General features: G+C 54.2%; 1 protein-coding gene across 1 annotated transcript in view; it reads right to left on the bottom strand.

Annotated features, from left to right (window-relative positions):
* The window catches only part of LOC145340130 (calmodulin-binding transcription activator 1-like), a gene marked incomplete at its 3' end in the record, with an annotated part of 43,358 nt that extends 26,640 nt beyond the window's left edge, over nucleotides 1-16,718 (bottom strand). Inside the window, 1 exon segment of the mRNA XM_080184557.1 lies at nucleotides 16,668-16,718. Coding sequence (XP_080040683.1) covers nucleotides 16,668-16,710 — 43 coding nt within the window.
* Between the last annotated feature and the right edge of the window lie 4,154 nt (nucleotides 16,719-20,872).

Raw genomic sequence — 20,872 nt, 5'->3', positions numbered from 1 at the left:
CTCCCTCGGCACTGACCCTCTGACAGTGCGGCACTCCCTCGGTACTGACCCTCTGACAGTGCAGCGCTCCCTCAGCACTGACCCTCTGACAGTGCGGGCGCTCCCTCAGCACTGACCCTCTGACAGTGCGGCACTCCCTCAGCACTGACCCTCTGACAGTGCGGCACTCCCTCAGCACTGACCCTCTGACAGTGCAGCGCTCCCTCAGCACTGACCCTCTGACAGTGCGGCGCTCCCTCAGCACTGACCCTCTGACAGTGCGGCACTCCCTCAGCACTGACCCTCTGACAGTGCGGCACTCCCTCGCACTGACCCTCTGACAGTGCGGCACTCCCCCAGTCCTCACTACAACATTTCCCTTGATTATTGTGCTGAAGCTGAGATTCAGGGGGTAATTGCCACACATCTACAGAGAAAAAGAGAGAGAGACTAGAACCGAGCACACCCAGAGACATCATTACCCATGCAAATATCAGCCTGGATATCCAAATGCTGAGACAATGAGCAGAGGCAGCTGCTCTCACACGAGCGATCACAGACACGCAAACACCAAACACAGCAAACATTATTTCATCATTTAATCTTTCTTCCATCAACAACACCCGACAAGCAACACATTTCCAATCATTCATCACCCTGTGTGTGTGAATGCAGATTTAAAGAAAATATGCAGCTTCATCATGATCTGGACTGCAGCCGTTCAAAACGGCAGCCCACCACAACTCAGCAAAACCATCAAGAAAATAAGCATGGAGGATAACAGGTGATCCAGCCATCAACACCCAAACCCAGATATCAGGCAGCAAGAGACAAGAGCTGCAGACCCGTCCCCACCGGCACTGTACCCCAGTGTTATACAGCGACAGACCCGTCCCCACCAGTACTGTACCCCAGTGTTATACAGCGACAGACCCGTCCCCACCAGTACTGTACCCCAGTGTTATACAGCGACAGACCCGTCCCCACCAGTACTGTATCCCAGTGTTATACAGAGACAGACCCGTCCCCACCAGTACTGTACCCCAGTGTTATACAGAGACAGACCCGTCCCCACCAGTACTGTACCCCAGTGTTATACAGCGACAGACCCGTCCCCACCAGTACTGTACCCCAGTGTTATACAGCGACAGACCCGTCCCCACCAGTACTGTATCCCAGTGTTATACAGAGACAGACCCGTCCCCACCAGTACTGTACCCTAGTGTTATACAGAGACAGACCCGTCCCCACCAGTACTGTACCCCAGTGTTATACAGTGACAGACCCGTCCCCACCAGTACTGTACCCCAGTGTTATACAGTGACAGACCCGTCCCCACCAGTACTGTACCCCAGTGTTATATAGTGACAGACCCGTCCCCACCAGTACTGTACCCCAGTGTTATACAGTGACAGACCCGTCCCCACCAGTACTGTACCCCAATGTTATACAGCGACAGACCCACCCCAACTGGTACCGTACCCCAGTGTTATACAGCGACAGACCCGTCCCCACCAGTACCGTACCCCAGTGTTATACAGCGACAGACCCATCCCCACCAGTACTGTACCCCAGTGTTATACAGCGACAGACCCGTCCCCACCGGTACTGTACCCCAGTGTTATACACAGACAGACCCGTCCCCACTGGTACTGTACCGCAGTGTTATACAGTGACAGACCCGTCCCCACCAGTACTGTACCCCAGTGTTATACAGCGACAAACCCGTCCCCACCAATACTGTACCCAAGTATTATACAGGGACAGACCCGTCCCCACCAGTACTGTACCCCAGTGTTATACAGAGACAGACCCGTCCCCACCAGTACCGTACCCCAGTGTTATACAGCGACAGACCCGTCCCCACCAGTACTGTACCCCAGTGTTATACAGTGACAGACCCGTCCCCACCAGTACTGTACCCCAGTGTTATATAGTGACAGACCCGTCCCCACCAGTACTGTACCCCAGTGTTATACAGTGACAGACCCGTCCCCACCAGTACTGTACCCCAATGTTATACAGCGACAGACCCACCCCAACTGGTACCGTACCCCAGTGTTATACAGCGACAGACCCGTCCCCACCAGTACCGTACCCCAGTGTTATACAGCGACAGACCCATCCCCACCAGTACTGTACCCCAGTGTTATACAGCGACAGACCCGTCCCCCACCGGTACTGTACCCCAGTGTTATACACAGACAGACCCGTCCCCACTGGTACTGTACCGCAGTGTTATACAGTGACAGACCCGTCCCCACCAGTACTGTACCCCAGTGTTATACAGCGACAAACCCGTCCCCACCAATACTGTACCCAAGTATTATACAGGGACAGACCCGTCCCCACCAGTACTGTACCCCAGTGTTATACAGAGACAGACCCGTCCCCACCAGTACTGTACCCCAGTGTTCGACAGATATACTGCCCACTCTCTCGGGTCGGGTGTATGTGAGGTTTAGGTTGATATATACTGCCCACTCTCTCGGGTGGGGTGTGTGTGAGGTTTAGATTGATACATACTGCCCCTCTCGGGTCGGGTGTGTGTGAGGTTGAGGTTGATATATACTGCCCACTCTCTCGGGTGGGGTGTGTGTGAGGTTTACGTTGATATATACTGCCCACTCTCTCTCGAGTCAGGTGCGGGTGAGGTTTAGATTGATACATACTGCCCACTCTCTCGGGTGGGGTGTGTGTGAGGTTTAGGTTGATATATACTGCCCACTCTCTCGGGTGGGGTGTGTGTGAGGTTTAGGTTTATATATACTGCCCACTCTCTCGGGTCAGGTGTGTGTGAGGTTTAGATTGATATATACTGTCCACTCTCTCGGGTGGGGTGTTTGTGAGGTTTAGGTTGATATATACTGCCCACTCTCTCGGGTGGGGTGTCTGTGAGGTTTAGGTTGATATATACTGCCCACTCTCTCGGGTGGGGTGTGTGTGAGTTTTAGATTGATATATACTGCCCGATCACTCGGGTGGGGTGTGTGAGAGGTTTAGATTGATATATACTGCCCACTCTCCCAGGTGGGATGTGGGTGAGTTGTAGGTTTATATATACTACCCACTCTCTCGAGTCAGGTGTGGGTGAGTTTTAGGTTTATATATACTGCCCACTCTCTCAGGTGGGGTGTGTGTGAGGTTTAGGTTTATATATACTGCCCACTCTCTCGGGTGGGGTGTGTGTGAGGTTTAGGGTTATATATACTGCCCACTCTCTCGGGTGGGGTGTGTGTGAGGTTTAGGTTTATATATACTGCCCACTCTCTCAGGTGGGGTGTGTGTGAGGTTTAGGTTTATATATACTGCCCACTCTCTCGGGTGGGGTGTGTGTGAGGTTTAGGTTTATATATACTGCCCACTCTCTCGGGTGGGGTGTGTGTGAGGTTTAGGTTTATATATACTGCCCACTCTCTCGGGTCGGGTGTATGTGAGGTTTAGGTTTATATATACTGCCCACTCTCTCGGGTCGGGTGTGTGTGAGGTTTAGATTGATACATACTGCCCACTCTCTCGGGTGGGGTGTGTGTGAGGTTTAGGTTTATATATATATATACTGCCCACTCTCTCGGGTGGGGTGTGTGTGAGGTTTAGGTTTATATATACTGCCCACTCTCTCGGGTGGGGTGTGTGTGAGGTTTAGGTTTATATATACTGCCCACTCTCTCAGGGATTTGTATCCATTGAGAACCCAGTCCCTTTCGGTTTGGAGAAGTTCTCGTGGAGGTGTGCGCAGGTGATGGATTTGCATTGCGGATCGGAAACGCTCATGGTCAGTTCCCTGCAGCCCAGTACACAATGAGCTGGGATTGTGTGACAATCTTTTCAGCGTATTGCCCCCGGGTCTGTGTGGCAGGTTCAGTTCCAGAGCTGCACCTTAACCACAGTCATTATCACTCTGTGGTGCTGAACGTGGAGACATTCTCCGCGATGGAATCAAAGCCAGCGCCCCTCTGCCCCGCTCGCAGATTCCCCCCTCTGCCCCGCTCGCAGATTCCCCCCTCTGCCCCGCTCACAGATTCCCCCCTCTGCCCCGCTCGCAGATTCCCCCTTCTGCCCCGCTCACAGATTCTCCCCTCTGCCCCGCTCACAGATTCCCCCCTCTGCCCCGCTCACAGATTCTCCCCTCTGCCCCGCTCACAGATTCCCCCCTCTGCCCCGCTCGCAGATTCCCCCCTCTGCCCCGCTCACAGATTCCCCCCTCTGCCCCGCTCGCAGATTCCCCCCTCTGCCCCGCTCGCAGATTCCCCCTTCTGCCCCGCTCACAGATTCCCCCTTCTGCCCCGCTCACAGATTCCCCCCTCTGCCCCGCTCACAGATTCCCCCCTCTGCCCCGCTCGCAGATTCCCCCTTCTGCCCCGCTCACAGATTTCCCCCTCTGCCCCGCTCGCAGATTCCCCCCTCTGCCCCGCTCGCAGATTCCCCCTTCTGCCCCGCTCACAGATTCCCCCCTCTGCCCCGCTCGCAGATTCCCCCCTCTGCCCCGCTCGCAGATTCCCCCCTCTGCCCCGCTCGCAGATTCCCCCTTCTGCCCCGCTCGCAGATTCCCCCTTCTGCCCCGCTCGCAGATTTCCCCCTCTGCCCCGCTCACAGATTCCCCCTTCTGCCCCGCTCACAGATTCCCCCCTCTGCCCCGCTCACAGATTCCCCCTTCTGCCCCGCTCACAGATTCCCCCTTCTGCCCCGCTCACAGATTCCCCCTTCTGCCCCGCTCGCAGATTTCCCCCTCTGCCCCGCTCACAGATTCCCCCTTCTGCCCCGCTCACAGATTCCCCCCTCTGCCCCGCTCACAGATTCCCCCTTCTGCCCCGCTCACAGATTCCCCCTTCTGCCCCGCTCGCAGATTTCCCCCTCTGCCCCGCTCGCAGATTCCCCCCTCTGCCCCGCTCGCAGATTCCCCCCTCTGCCCCGCTCGCAGATTCTCCCCTCTGCCCCGCTCGCAGATTCCCCCCTCTGCCCCGCTCGCAGATTCCCCCCTCTGCCCCGCTCGCAGATTCCCCCCTCTGCCCCGCTCGCAGATTCCCCCTTCTGCCCCGCTCACAGATTCCCCCCTCTGCCCCGCTCGCAGATTCCCCCCTCTGCCCCGCTCGCAGATTCTCCCCTCTGCCCCGCTCGCAGATTCTCCCCTCTGCCCCGCTCGCAGATTCCCCCCTCTGCCCCGCTCACAGATTCCGCCCCCTTACCCACTCCCAGATATCCCCCGCCCTTTCCCAGATCCCTCTCCCCCGGCCGTTCCCAGATCCCCCTCGCACCGCCCCGTCCGCACATCCCCCTCGCACCGCCCCGTCCGCACATCCCCCTCGCACCGCCACGTCTGCAGATTCCCCCCCCTCCGCCACATCCACAGATTCCGCCCCCTCCGCCACATCCACAGATTCCGCCCCCCTCCGCCACATCCACAGATTCCGCCCCCCTCCGCCACATCCACAGATTCCGCCCCCCTCCGCCACATCCACAGATTCCGCCCCCCTCCGCCACATCCACAGATTCCCCCCTCCGCCACATCCACAGATTCCCCCTCCGCCACATCCACAGATTCCGCCCCCCTCCGCCACATCCACAGATTCCGCCCCCCTCCGCCACATCCACAGATTCCCCCCCCCGCCACATCCACAGATTCCGCCCCCCTCCGCCACATCCACAGATTCCCCCCCCCGCCACATCCACAGATTCCCCCCCCCGCCACATCCACAGATTCCCCCCTCCGCCACATCCACAGATTCCCCCCTCCGCCACATCCACAGATTCCCCCCCCGCCACATCCACAGATTCCCCCCCTCCGCCACATCCACAGATTCCGCCCCCCCCGCCACATCCACAGATTCCCCCCTCCGCCACATCCACAGATTCCGCCCCCCTCCGCCACATCCACAGATTCCCCCCTCCGCCACATCCACAGATTCCCCCCCCCGCCACATCCACAGATTCCCCCCCCCGCCACATCCACAGATTCCCCCCTCCGCCACATCCACAGATTCCCCCCTCCGCCACATCCACAGATTCCCCCCCCGCCACATCCACAGATTCCCCCCCTCCGCCACATCCACAGATTCCGCCCCCCCCGCCACATCCACAGATTCCCCCCTCCGCCACATCCACAGATTCCGCCCCCCTCCGCCACATCCACAGATTCCCCCCTCCGCCACATCCACAGATTCCCCCCCCCGCCACATCCACAGATTCCCCCCCCCGCCACATCCACAGATTCCCCCCTCCGCCACATCCACAGATTCCCCCCTCCGCCACATCCACAGATTCCCCCCTCCGCCACATCCACAGATTCCGCCCCCCCCGCCACATCCACAGATTCCCCCCTCCGCCACATCCACAGATTCCGCCCCCCTCCGCCACATCCACAGATTCCCCCCTCCGCCACATCCACAGATTCCGCCCCCCCCCGCCACATCCACAGATTCCCCCCTCCGCCACATCGACAGATTCCCCCCCCCGCCACATCCACAGATTCCGCCCCCCTCCGCCACATCCACAGATTCCCCCTCCGCCACATCCACAGATTCCCCCTCCGCCACATCCACAGATTCCCCCTCCGCCACATCCACAGATTCCTCCCCCCCCGCCACATCCACAGATTCCGCCCCCCTCCGCCACGTCCACAGATTCCCCCCCCCTCCGCCACGTCCACAGATTCCCCCCCCCTCCGCCACGTCCACAGATTCCCCCCCCCCGCCACGTCCACAGACTCCCCCCTCCGCCACGTCCACAGACTCCCCCCTCCGCCACGTCCACAGATTCCCCCCCCCTCCGCCACGTCCACAGATTCCCCCCCCCTCCGCCACATCCACAGATTCCCCCCTCCGCCACGTCCACAGATTCCCCCTCCGCCACGTCCACAGATTCCCCCCCCCGCCACGTCCACAGATTCCCCCCTCCGCCACATCCACAGATTCCCCCCCCCTCCGCCACATCCACAGATTTCCCCCCCACTCCGCCACGTCCACAGATTTCCCCCCCACTCCGCCACGTCCACAGATTCCTCCCCCTCCGCCACATCCACAGATTCCCCCCCCCGCCACGTCCACAGATTCCTCCCCCCTCCGCCACGTCCACAAATTCCCCCCTCCGCCACGTCCACAGATTTCCCCCCCCCCCGCCACGTCCACAGATTCCTCCCCCTCCGCCACATCCACAGATTCCCCCCTCCGCCACATCCACAGATTCCCCCCCCCCGCCACGTCCACAGACTCCCCCCCCTCCGCCACATCCACAGATTCCCCCTCCCGCCACGTCCACAGATTCCCCCCTCCGCCACGTCCACAGATTCCCCCCCCCCCGCCACATCCACAGATTCCCCCTCCGCCACGTCCACAGATTCCCCCTCCGCCACGTCCACAGATTCCCCCCTCCGCCACGTCCACAGATTCCCCCTCCGCCACGTCCACAGATTCCTCCCCCCCGCCACGTCCACAGATTCCCCCCCCCTCCGCCACATCCACAGATTCCTCCCCCCCGCCACGTCCACAGATTCCCCCCCCTCCGCCACATCCACAGATTCCCCCCTCCGCCACATCCACAGATTCCCCCTCCGCCACATCCACAGATTCCCCCCTCTGCCACATCCACAGATTCCTCCCCCCTCCCGCCACGTCCACAGATTCCCCCTCCCGCCACGTCCACAGATTCCCCCTCCGCCACATCCACAGATTCCTCCCCCCCGCCACATCCACAGATTCCCCCCCCCTCCGCCACATCCACAGATTCCCCCCTCCGCCACATCCACAGATTCCCCCCTCCGCCACATCCACAGATTCCCCCCCCTCCGCCACATCCACAGATTCCTCCCCCCCGCCACGTCCACAGATTCCCCCCCCCTCCGCCACATCCACAGATTCCCCCCTCTGCCACATCCACAGATTCCTCCCCCCTCCCGCCACGTCCACAGATTCCCCCTCCCGCCACGTCCACAGATTCCCCCTCCGCCACATCCACAGATTCCCCCCCCCCCGCCACATCCACAGATTCCCCCTCCGCCACATCCACAGATTCCCCCCCCCTCCGCCACATCCACAGAATCCTCCCCCTCCGCCACATCCACAGATTCCCCCTCCGCCACATCCACAGATTCCCCCCTCCGCCACATCCACAGATTCCCCCTCCGCCACATCCACAGATTCCCCCTCCGCCACGTCCACAGATTCCTCCCCTCTGCCACGTCCACAGATTCCTCCCCTCTGCCACATCCACAGATTCCCCCCCCGCCACATCCACAGATTTCCGCCCCCCTCCACCCCGACCCTAAATAGCTGCAGCGCTATTTCACAGCTTAATTTACAAAGTTACTCGTGTCTGCCTTGTTCCACAGGGAGATAACTAACTGCTGGAGCTCAGTAACGGGGCTGGTAGCGTGTGGAGAGTGCCATTCCCACCCTCACCAACACACTCTTCATAGAGACTGCCCGTAAACTGACTGGGCTTTACACCCAGCAGAGAGTATAGCACTGCAGCAACCAGAACCTGAGGCTGCTCTGTGCCAGAACGTACACAGAACTAACAAGGTCCCTCAGAATGAAACAACATCTTCGACAGAGAATTTATTTTAGCTACAAAGTTCCGTGCCATCTGACCCCCCCCCTCCTTTCACCCCACGTGGATGGGCAAGAGAGAGAGGGAGACACCACCAGCGATTACTGACCACGCACAAGGCTGACAGGAGCTGTGACGGTGAATGAGAAACAAGAATCCACCCAGAAATCTCACCCTCGTAACTCACCAAACAAAACATAAATAAAGGGTGGACTCGGTTCCTGCACTCACCTCCCTGTCAGTGGATAAGGTGCGCAGAGCAGCTCAGGGTGAAAATATTTCCAAGCATGACCTAATACTGGTGTTTGGCAGGGTCGAGGCACCCTGATTCTCGTTAAACAATAACAACAACACATTGCAGTAGCAGGGGAGCGGCATAATATACACAATCACCTTCGCACACACACACATTACACAGCTCCTCACATCCCACAGCATATGCAAGGATACAGCCACTGCTGGGTTCACCGTATGTACCTGGCAGCACAGGGCCAGGGACACAGAGGGCAGCAATGCAAGCATGTCAGGTCCAGGGCAGTGCTGTCACTAACCCACCATGGCTGAATTGTACACCCGCTCACAGACAGAGAACGGTGTGAGCTATTACAGGGTGCCTGGAGTCACAATTGGGAGGGGGGAGAAAACGGGGCAATTACTAAACCACGAATGGTAGGGACAGAGCAGCCACCTGAGTCTGTCACACAGCACTCTACACACTGCATCTTCTCCCACTTCCCATCAATGTTATCACATATAACACAGCAGCCAGCTCTCCCAAACACAACGCAAGGAAACTAACAACAACTCACCTTTACACTACATCCTTAACAGCAGCAGCAATCAGACAACACCCTACAGCGCACCAAAGGCCAATTCTGCCCATTGAGTCTGTACCAACTCTCACACACAGCATCTTAACCAGGCCCTATCCCCGTAACCTAACATAATTACCCTGCTATTCCCCACAACCTGCACATCTTCAGACACTAAGGGGGCAATTTCCTACGGCCAATCCACCCTAACCCACACATCTTTGGACACTAAGGGACAATTTATCATGGCCAATCCACCCTAACCTACACATCTTTGGACACTAAGGGACAATTTAGCACGGCCAATCCCCATAGCCTGCACATCTTATGGACTGTGGGAGGAAACTGGACCACATGAAGGAAACCCACGCAGACGCGGGGAGAACATGCAGACTCCGCAAGGAGAGTGAGCCAAGCTGGGATTGAACCCGGGTCCCTGGCACTGAGAGGCAGTAGCGCTAACCCACTGTGTCACCATGCCGCTGGGATTGAACCCGGGTCCCTGGCACTGTGAGACAGTAGCGCTAACCCACTGTGTCACCGTGCCGCTGGGATTGAACCCGGGTCCCTGGCGCTGTGAGACAGCAGCCCTAACCCACTGTGTCACCGTGCCACTGGGATTGAACCCGGGTCCCTGTGAGGCAGCAGGGCTAACCCACTGTGTCACCGTGCCGCTGGGATTGATCCTGGGTCCCTGGCGCTGTGAAGCAGCAGCGCTAACCCACTGTGTCACCGTGCCGCTGGGATTGAACCCGGGTCCCTGGCGCTGTGAGGCAGCAGCGCTAACCCACTGTGTCACCGTGCCACTGGGATTGAACCCGGGTCCCTGTGAGACAGCAGCGCTAACCCACTGTGTCACCGTGCTGCTGGGATTGAACCCGGGTCCCTGGCGCTGTGAGGCAGCAGCGCTAACCCACTGTGTCACCGTGCCGCTGGGATTGAACCCGGGTCCCTGGCGCTGTGAGGCAGCAGCGCTAACCCACTGTGTCACCGTGCTGCCTGGTGTCAAACGCAGTTCTACATCAGCGACCTCAGGTAAAACCTGAAACCAAATCACCTGAGTGATCTGAGTTCAGGGGACAACAGATTGGTGGGAGAGCTCGATGTTAAGGGGCAGGCCTCCAAGGGTGAGGGAGGTGTAGAGGTTTAAGACAGTTTTAAGGTCTGGCCTCCAGTGCCCACTGAGGGACTGAGGTGGATACAGGAGATCAAAGCCGGAGGAATCTGCAGCTTATCGATGAGTAAATCTGATTATGGAGCTAGCTGTGAAGGAAACCAGAACATTATGATGCAGGTCACCAACAGGTCATTCACCACTGCAGTTCCATTAGACTGCAAAACGCAGATCCTCTGACAGTGCAACGCTCCCTCGGCGCTGACCCTCTGACAGTGCGGCGCTCCCTCAGCACTGACCCTCTGACAGTGCGGCGCTCCCTCAGCACTGACCCTCTGACAGTGCGGCGCTCCCTCAGCACTGACCCTCTGACAGTGCGGCACTCCCTCAGCACTGACCCTCTGACAGTGCGGCACTCCTTCAGCACTGACCCTCTGACAGTGCGGCGCTCCCTCAGCACTGACCCTCTGACAGTGCGGCGCTCCCTCAGCACTGACCCTCTGACAGTGCGGCACTCCCTCAGCACTGACCCTCTGACAGTGCGGCGCTCCCTCGGTATTGCAATGAGCAATGGTTGACTGGGACATCAGACAATTGTGAGTTACAACACAACCAATGGATCACTTCAGCATCAACATGTTCCTGTAATGAGGAACAGATCTCCCACTCACACCTCTCCCTCCCCATCTCCCCCTCCTGTTTAATCTTCTCTCTCTCGAATACACTCTACTCATTCCTCTCTCTCCCTCTATTGCTTCGGTTTATTCCTGTTTATTCCTCCTCTCTATTTCTTTCTCCAGCTCACTTTCCTCCCCCGATTTCTCTATTTGAGTATTTATCTATCTATCTCACTCTCGATATCCATTCCTCTATCCAGCCCTCTCTCTATTCTATTTGCCAGTTAATTCTCTGTACCTGTGCTTTACTATTCACTCTACTGCTGGATCTCTCAATTTATTCCACTCTCTGTTCCCGCTGTACCCCCCACTCTGTCTCTCCATCCTCCCATCCCCCTCTCTATCCCTATTTCTCTCTTTCCCTCTCTCCCCCTTCCCTTTCCCCTTCTCTATTTCTCACTCTCTCTCTCTAGCCCTAGTTCTCCATTTATTCCTCTCTGTCTCTATCCTTCTCTCCCCCTCTCCATCTCTCTATCCCTCTCTTTCCCTATCTCTTGATTTTCACAATCTGTCTCTCTCTCTCCTGTTCCTCCCACTTTCCCTCTCTCTCCCCCCCTTTCTCCATTTCCACACTCTCTCTATCCCCTATCCCTCTCTCTTCCTCTCTCTCTCTATTTTCATGCTCTTTCTCTCCTATCACTCCCTCTCTCTCTATTTTCACACCCTCCCCTGCTCTCTCTCCCCCTCTCTATCTTCCTATTTTCACACTGTCTCTCTATCTCTCCCCATCCCCCCTCTCTCTATTTTCACACACTCTCCCTGTCTTTCTCACTCTCTATTTTTACTCTCTCGCCCTCTCTATCTCTATTTTCATACTGTCTCTCTCCCTCTATCCCTCACTGTCTCTCTCTCTCTCCTCCCTCTTGCTCTATTTTCACATTCTGTCTCTCTCTCTATCCCCTTTCCCTCTCTATTTTCACACTCTCTCTCTATCCCCTCACTCCCACTCCCTATCCCTCCCTCTCACTATTTCACACTGTCTCTCTCTCTCTCACCTATCCTTATCTCTTCATTTTCACAAACTCTGTCTCTATCACACTCTCCCTATCCTTCTGTTTTCACTCTCGCTCTCTCACCTATCCCTCTCTCTCACCTCCTCTATCACTCTACTTTCACACACTCGCTCTCTCTCTTCCCCCCATCCCCTCTCCTCTCTATGCCCCCACTCTCTCCCCATCCCTCTCTTGCTATTTTCACACTCTTTCTCTATCCCCTCACTCCCTATCCTGCTCTATTTTCACACTCACTTGCTCTCTCTCTCTCTCCTCCCTCTATTTTCATACACATTGTCTCTCTCTCTTTCCCCCATCTCTATCCCACTCCCTCTCTCTATTTTTACACTTTCTCTCTCCCTATCCCCTCTCTATTTTCACACACTCTCTCTCCCCCCCATCCCTCTCTCTATTTTCACACTCTGTCTCTCACTCTTTCTCGCTATCCCCATCCCCCTCTCTCTCACTCTTTTTGTCTATCCCCATCCCTCCCTCTCTCTATTTTCACATACTCTCTCTCTTCCCAATGCTATCCCTCTATTTTCACACTCTCTCTCTCTCCCCTATCCCTATCTCTCTCTATTTTCACACTCTCTCTCTCTCTCCCCTATCCCTATCTCTCTCTATTTTCACACTCTCTCTCTCCTCATCCCGATTTCTATTTTCACACTCTCTCTCTTCCCAATGCTATCCCTCTATTTTCACACTCTCTCTCTCTCCCCTATCCCTATCTCTCTCTATTTTCACACTCTCTCTCTCCTCATCCCGATTTCTATTTTCACACTCTCTCTCCCCCTAGCCCTATCTCTCTCTATTTTCACACTCTCTCTATTTTCACACTCTCTCTCTCCCCTATCCCTATTTTCACACTCTCTCTCTCCCCATCCCGATCTCTATTTTCACACTCTCTCTCTCCACTATCTCTCTCTATTTTCACACACTCTCTCTCCCCTATCCCTATCTATTTTCACACTCTCTCTCTCCCCATCCCGATCTCTATTTTCACACTCTCTCTCTCCCTATCCCGATCTCTCTCTATTTTCACATGCTCTCTCTCCCCTATCCCTATCTCTATTTTCACACTCTCTCTCTCCCCATCCCGATGTCTCCCTATTTTCACACTCTCTCTCTCCCCTATCCCTATCTCTATTTTCACACTCTCTCTCTCCCCTATCCCTATCTCTATTTTCACACTCTCTCTCCCCTATCCCTATCTCTCTCTATTTTCACACTCTCTCTCTCCCCATCCCGATCTCTATTTTCACACTCTCTCTCTCCACTATCTCTCTCTATTTTCACACTCTCTCTCTCCCCTATCCCTATCTCTATTTTCACACTCTCTCTCTCCCCTATCCCGATCTCTCGCTATTTTCACATGCTCTCTCTCCCCTATCCCTATCTCTATTTTCACACTCTCTCTCTCCCCTATCCCGATGTCTCTCTATTTTCACACTCTCTCTCTCCCCTATCCCTATCTCTCTCTATTTTCACACACTCTCTCTCTCCCCATCCCGATCTCTCTCTATTTTCACTCTCTCTCTCCTATCCCGATCTCTCTCTATTTTCACTCTCTCTCTCTCCTATCCCTACCTCTCTCTATTTTCACACACTCTCTCCCCATCTCTATCCCTCCCTGTCTCTCTATTTTCACATTCTCTCTATCCCCATCCCTATCCATTTTCACTCTCTCATTATCCCTCTATCTATTTCGACACTGTCTCTCTCTCTCTCCCGCCCCCTATCCCTATCTATTTTCACACTCTCTCTATTCCCTATCCCTCTATTTTCACACACTATCTCTCTCCCTACCCCCTATCCATGTTCACACACTCGCTATCCCTATCCCCCATCTCCCTCTCTCTATCTCTCTATTTTCACACTGTCTCTCTCTCTATCCCCATCCCTATCCCTTTATTTCCACAATCTCTCTCCCCTATCCCTCTCTCTATTTTCACACTCTGTCTCTCTCCCTATCTCACTATCCCCTATCCCTTTCTCAATCCCCTCCCTCCCCCTCTCTCTTTTTCTCTATTTCCACACTGTTTCCCTCTCCTTACTCGCTATCCATTTTCACACTCTATTTCTCTACCCTTTATCTTTCTATTTCCTCTCTCTCCCTACTCCCTATCCATTTCCACACACTCTCCCTATCTCTATCCTCTATCCCTATCTATTTCCACACTCTCCCTATCTCTCTCTCTCTATTTCCACACCCTCTCTCTCTCCCTACTCCCTATCCATTTCCACATACTCTCCCTATCTCTATCCCTATATATTTCCACACTCTCCCTATCTCCCTCTCTATTTCCACACCCTCCCTATCTCCCTCTCTATTTCCACACCCTGTCTCTCACTCTCTCTACTCCTGATCCATTTCCACTCTCTCCCTCTATCCCTCTCTCTTTCTCTCTCATTTCCACACTCTCCTTCTCTCTACCCTCTATCTCCACACTCTGTCTCTCTCTCTCCCCCCCATCCCTCTCTCTCTCTATTTCCACACACTTTCTCTCTCTCTATCCCTATCTCTTTCTCCCCCCCATCCATCTTTATTTTCGCAGTCTCTCTCCCTGTCCATTTCCACACTCTCTCTCTCCCCTCTATCCCTATCTCCCCCCATCCATCTTTATTTTCACACTCAGTCTCTCTATCCCTTTCTCCCCCCATATCCATCTTTATTTCCACACTCTGTCTCTCCTACTCTCTCTCTGCTCTATCCCTATCTCCCCCCATATCCATCTTTATTTCCACACCCTCTCTCTCTATCCCTATCCCTTTCTCCCCCCCCATATCCCCCTCTACTTCCACACTCTCCCTCTCTCTCTATCCCCTTCTCCCCCATATCCATCTTTATTTTCACACTCTCCCCCCACTCTCTCTCTCCCCTCTATCCCTATCTCCCCCCGTATCCATCTTTATTTCCACTCTCTCTCTCTATCCCTTTCTCTCCCCATATCCATCTTTATTTCCACACTCTGTCTCTCCCTCCTCTATCCCTATCTCCCCCCATATCCCTCTCTATTTCCACACTCTCCCTCTCTATCCCTTTCTCCCCCATATCCATCTTTATTTTCACACTCTCCCTCTCTTTATCCCTATCTCTCCCCCCCATATCCATCTTTATTTCCACACTCTCTCTATCCCTTTCTCCCCCATATCCATCTTTATTTTCACACTCTGTCTCTCTCCCTGTCTCTCTAGGTTCTTTACCCAGAGGGTGGTGAGGGATTGGAATGCCCTGCCTGCTGCAGTTGTAAATGCGCCTAGTTTGGGGGCGTTTAAGAGATCCGTGGATAGGTTTATGGATGGAAAGGGTTTGGTTTAGGTTAGAGGGTCATTGGCTTTTTAACTGGTCGGTGCAACATCGTGGGCCGAAGGGCCCGTTCTGCGCTGTAATGTTCTATGTTCTATCCCTTTCACTCCCATATCCATCTTTATTTCCACACTCTGTCTCTCTCCCTCTCTCTCTCTCCCCCCCCATATCCATCTTTATTTTCACACTCTCCCCCCTCTCTCCCTATCCCCATCTCTCCCCCATATCCATCTATTTTCACACTCTGTCTGTCTCTCTCCCTCTCTCTCTATCCCTATCTCCCCCATATCCATCTTTATTTCCACACTCTGTCTCTCTCCCTCTCTCTCTATCCCTCTCTTCCCCCCCATATCCATCTTTATTTTCACACTCTGTCTCTCTCCCTCTCTCTCTATCCCTCTCTTCCCCCCCATATCCATCTTTATTTTCACACTCTGTCTCTCTCCCTCTCTCCCCCCCATATCCATCTTTATTTTCACACTCTCCCCCCTCTCTCCCTATCCCCATCTCTCCCCCATATCCATCTATTTTCACACTCTGTCTCTCTCCCTCTCTCTCTATCCCTATCTCCCCCATATCAATCTTTATTTCCACACTCTGTCTGTCTCTCTCTCTCTCTCTCTCTATCCCTATCTCCCCCATATCAATCTTTATTTCCACACTCTGTCTGTCTCTCTCTCCCTCTCTCTCTATCCCTATCTCCCCCATATCAATCTTTATTTCCACACTCTGTCTGTCTCTCTCTCTCTCTCTCTCTCTATCCCTATCTCCCCCATATCAATCTTTATTTCCACACTCTGTCTGTCTCTCTCTCTCTCTCTCTCTCTATCCCTATCTCCCCCATATCTATCTTTATTTTCACACTCTCTCTCTCTCTCTCTATCCCTATCTCCCCCATATCAATCTTTATTTCCACACTCTGTCTGTCTCTCTCTCTCTCTCTCTCTCTATCCCTATCTCCCCCATATCTATCTTTATTTCCACTCTCTCTCTCTCTCTCTCTATCCCTATCTCCCCCCCATATCAATCTTTATTTTCACACTCTGTCTCTCTCTCTCTCCCTCTCTCTCTATCCCTATCTCCCCCATATCTATCTTTATTTCCACACTCTCTCTCTCTCCCTCTCTCTCTATCCCTATCTCCCCCCATATCCATCTTTATTTTCATACTCTCCCTCTCTCTCTATCCCTATCTCCCCCATATCCATCTTTATTTTCATACTCTCTCTCTCTCTCTCACCTTCCGGCTTCATGACGGCCGCCATTTTACTTCCGATTCCCATTGGCCTCAGGCCCCGCCTCCCGCCGCGCCCATTGGCCGCGCCCAGCACGCGCCGCGCTCTCATTGGTGAGGGGACACGTCCATCAGAAAAAACCGGGTCCCCATTGGCCCAAGCGGGAGCCAATGGAGACGGAGCAGAGGCTGGAGCTGGGAGTTGATTGGACGCGGCTGACGTCACTCAGCCAGACTGACCATTTAGGGAAGAGCGAGGGGAACCAATCAGAGCGCGACATCCTGAGAACCAATCAGAGTCCAGACACAGTCTGAGCGTCCCCCCAGGGTCCATGTGCTCCTCCCCTAGCATCTAGGCATACCGTTCATAGAGTAGTGGGGTCCCTCAGCCCAGCACACCATCAGATCCATCACTGATCTATATACAGTATACTACTGTTCATAGAGTACTGGGGTCCCTCAGCCCAGCACACCATCAGATCCATCACTGATCTGTACAGAGACAGCACACTGCTCATAGAGTACTGGGGTTCCTCAGCCCAGCACATAATCAGATCCATTACTGATCTATACAGGCTACAGATACAGCATACTGTTCATAGAGTACTGGGGTCCCTCAGCCCAGCACACCATCAGATCCATCACTGATCTGTACAGAGACAGCACACTGCTCATAGAGTACTGGGGTTCCTCAGCCCAGCACATAATCAGATCCATTACTGATCTATACAGGCTACAGATACAGCATACTGTTCATAGAGTACTGGGGTCCCTCAGCCCAGCACACCATCAGATCCATCACTGATCTGTACAGACACAGCATACCATTCATAGAGTACATAGATTTGATTTTTGTCACATGTACTGGGATACAGTGAAAAGTATTGTTTCTTGCGCACTATACAGACAAAGCATACTGTTCATAGAAAAATAAAGGAGAGAGTGCAGAATGTAGCGTAACAGTCATAGCTAGGGTGTAGAGAAAGATCAACTTAATGCGAGGTAGGTCCGTTCAAAAGTCTGACAGCAGCAGGGAAGAAGCTGTTCTTGAGTCAGTCGGTACGTGACCTCAGACTTTTGTATCTTTTTCCTGATGGAAGAAGGTGGAAGAGAGAATGTCCGGGGTTTGTGGCGTCCTTAATTATACTGGCTGCTTTTCCCGAGGCAGCGGGAAGTGTAGACAGAGTCAATGGATGGGAGGCTGGTTTGTGTGTTGAGACTGGGCGACATTCATGACCTTTTGTAGTTCCTTGCGGCCTTGGGCAGAGCAGGAGCCCAGACCAAGCTGTGATAGAACCAGAAAGAATGCTTTCTGTGGGGCATCTGTAAAAGTTGATGAGATTTGTAGCTAACATTCCGAATTTCCTTAGTCCTCTCAGAAAGTAGAGGCGTTGGTGGGGATTTCTGAACAAATTGTTGGCATTGGCAGATGGGGAGGGTGGGGGACCAAGACAGGTTATTGGTGATCTGGACACCTAAAATCTTGAAGCTCTCAGCCATTTCTATTTTGTCCCCGTTGATGTAGCCAGGGGCATGTTCTCCTTTACACTTCCTGAAGTCAATGACAATCTCCTTTGTTGACATTGAGGGAGAGATTATTGTCACCGCACCTGTTCACCAGATTCTCTATCTCATTCCTGTACTCTGTCCGGTCATTGTTTGAGATCAGACCCGCTAGGGTGGTGTCATAAACTCTGTATCTTCAACAGGGGCAGGACAGTGGCACAGTTGTTGGCACTGCTGCCTCACAGAGCCAGGGATCTGTTCTGTAGCGAGGCTATGAAGTTTCTGTGAAAATCACCGAGTTGCTACATACCATCCCTTGTGAATGCAATGTCAGCATTCACGGTGAGACGGCAAGAATACAAGAGCAGGCATGGACTTCTGAGGCTGTATAAGGCTCTGGTCAGACCCCATTTGGAGGATTGTGAGCAGTTTTGGGCCCTGTATCTAAGGAAGGATGTGCCGGCCTTGGAAAGGGTCCAGAGGAGGTTCACAAGAATGATCCCTGGAATGAAGAGCTTGTCGTATGAGGAATGGGTTGAGGGCTCTGGGTCTGTACTCGTTGGAGTTTAGAAGGATGAGGGGGGGATCTTATTGAAACTTACAGGATACTGCGAGGCCCTGGATAGAGTGGACGTGGAGAGGATGTTTCCACTAGTAGGAAAAACTAGAACCAGAGAGGGCACAACCTCAGGGTAAAGGGACCATCCTTTAAAACAGAGATGGGGAGGGATTTCTTCAGCCAGAGAGTGGGGAATGTGTGGAACTCTTTGCCGCAGAAGGCTGTGGAGGGCCAGGTCATTGAATGTCTTTAAGACAGAGATAGATAGGTTCCTGATTAATAAGGGGCTCAGGGGTAATGGGGAAAAGGCAGGAGAATGGGGGATGAGAAAAATATCAGCCATGATTGAATGGCAGAGCAGGCACGATGGGCCGAGTGGCCTCATTCTGCTCATCTATCTTATGGGATTGTGATCACTGCAGACTTGATGGGCCAAAGGGTCTCCTTCTGCAGTGTAGGGATTCTTTAATTCAACACCATTTCAGGGGGAGCAGTTAAGAGTCAATCACATTAAATGTGACTCCAGAGCTCCAGCTAAGTTTATTGATTACTGTCAGAAGGAGGCTTTCATTAAAACTGCAATGAAGTGCAGCACGGTGACACAGTGGGTTAGCGCTGCTGCCTCACAGCGCCAGGGACCCAGGTTCAATTCTGGCGTCGGGTCACTCTCTTTGTGGAGTTTGCACTTTCTTCCCTGTGTGTGTGTGGGTCTCCTCCGGGTGCTCCGGTCTCCTCCGACAGCACAAAGATGTGCAGGTTAGGGGGATTGGCTATGCTAAATTGTCCCTTCGTGTCAGGGGGATTAGCAAAGTAAACGTGTGGGGTTACTGGAGTTTTGCCCAGGTGTGATGTAGCTGATACAGACTTGTTGGGCCGAATGGCCTTCTTCTATACTGTAGGGATTCCATGATTCTATGAAGTTAGTGTGAAAATTACCAAGTTGCCACACACTAGCGCCTGTGAAGCTGTGGCATTCTGTTGGCGAGGCTGGGTACCTGAGAGATTGTTTGGCAACTTGAATGCATGTGGCAATCCAAGGCAGAGGATCATTGAGAGGTTGAAACCCTCGAAGTGGATCCTCCGTGAAGGCATCTGAGAAAGAGAGAGAGCACTGTGTGGGGATAGATTCCAAAGTGTGTTCTTAAAGAATGGGGTTTGGGAACTCTCCTGCAGCAATCAGAGTCCCAGTGAGACCAGTTGGCTCCCAACTGGGGGGGAGGTGTGTGTGTGTGTGTGTGTGTGAGGGGCAGGGAGTTTTATGATAAATCCACAGAAGTTGTATTGAGTGCCATCTGTCACTCAGTTTCAGAGTGTGGTGTATCTGACCACATTTCACCCATTGGTTTACAGGGACTGCACGCTTACCGAGAATATTGAAGTTCAAGGGAAGCTGGAACTTGTGTTATCCTTATAAATTGTGTATATCTGCAATGGTACAGCTGGGGTGAAGGAGGATTGTATTATAGAATCCCTACAGTGCAGGAGGGAGGCCATTTGGCCTGTCGAGGGAACAGGGTCCCAGCAGGCAGGGGAGCGGTGGGGGGGGGGGGGGAAATGGGTTGGTCATCCAGGGGAGCGAGGGGGGGGATGGGTTGGTCATCCACGGGAGCAAGGGGGGGGATGGGTTGGTCATCCACGGGAGCAAGGGGGGGGGGGCGGTCATCTAGGGGAGCAATGGGGGGTGGGGGTCAGACATCCAGGGGCATGAGAGGGCAAGTCGGTCATCCAGGGGAGCAATCATCCAGGGGTGCATGTGCGTCGGGATGTCCAGCCTGCAGGGGTGCACGGAAAGGAGGGGGTCCCAGCATGCAGGGGTGCGAGAAGGGGGGAGTTCCAGTCTGCAGGGGTGGGAGGGGTTCCAGTCTGCAGGGGTGTGAGGTGGGAGGGGTTCCAGTCTGCAGGGGTGTGAGGTGGGAGGGGTTCCAGTCTGCAGGGGTGTGAGGGGGAGGGATTCCAGTCTGCAGGGGTGTGAGGTGGGAGGGGCTCCAGTCTGCAGGGGCGTGAGGTGGGAGGGGTTCCAGTCTGCAGGGGTGTGAGGGGGGGAGGGGTTCCAGTCTGCAGGGGTGTGAGGGGGGGAGGGGTCCCAGTCTCCAGGGGTGTGAGGGGGGGAGGGGTCCAGTCTGCAGGGGCGTGAGGTGGGAGGGGT

This window comes from Carcharhinus amblyrhynchos, unplaced genomic scaffold (assembly GCF_965287045.1).
Source record: "Carcharhinus amblyrhynchos unplaced genomic scaffold, sCarAmb.v2.hapA scaffold_793, whole genome shotgun sequence".
Classification (NCBI taxonomy): Eukaryota; Metazoa; Chordata; class Chondrichthyes; order Carcharhiniformes; family Carcharhinidae; genus Carcharhinus; species Carcharhinus amblyrhynchos.
This window is presented reverse-complemented; position numbering and strand designations above follow the sequence as displayed.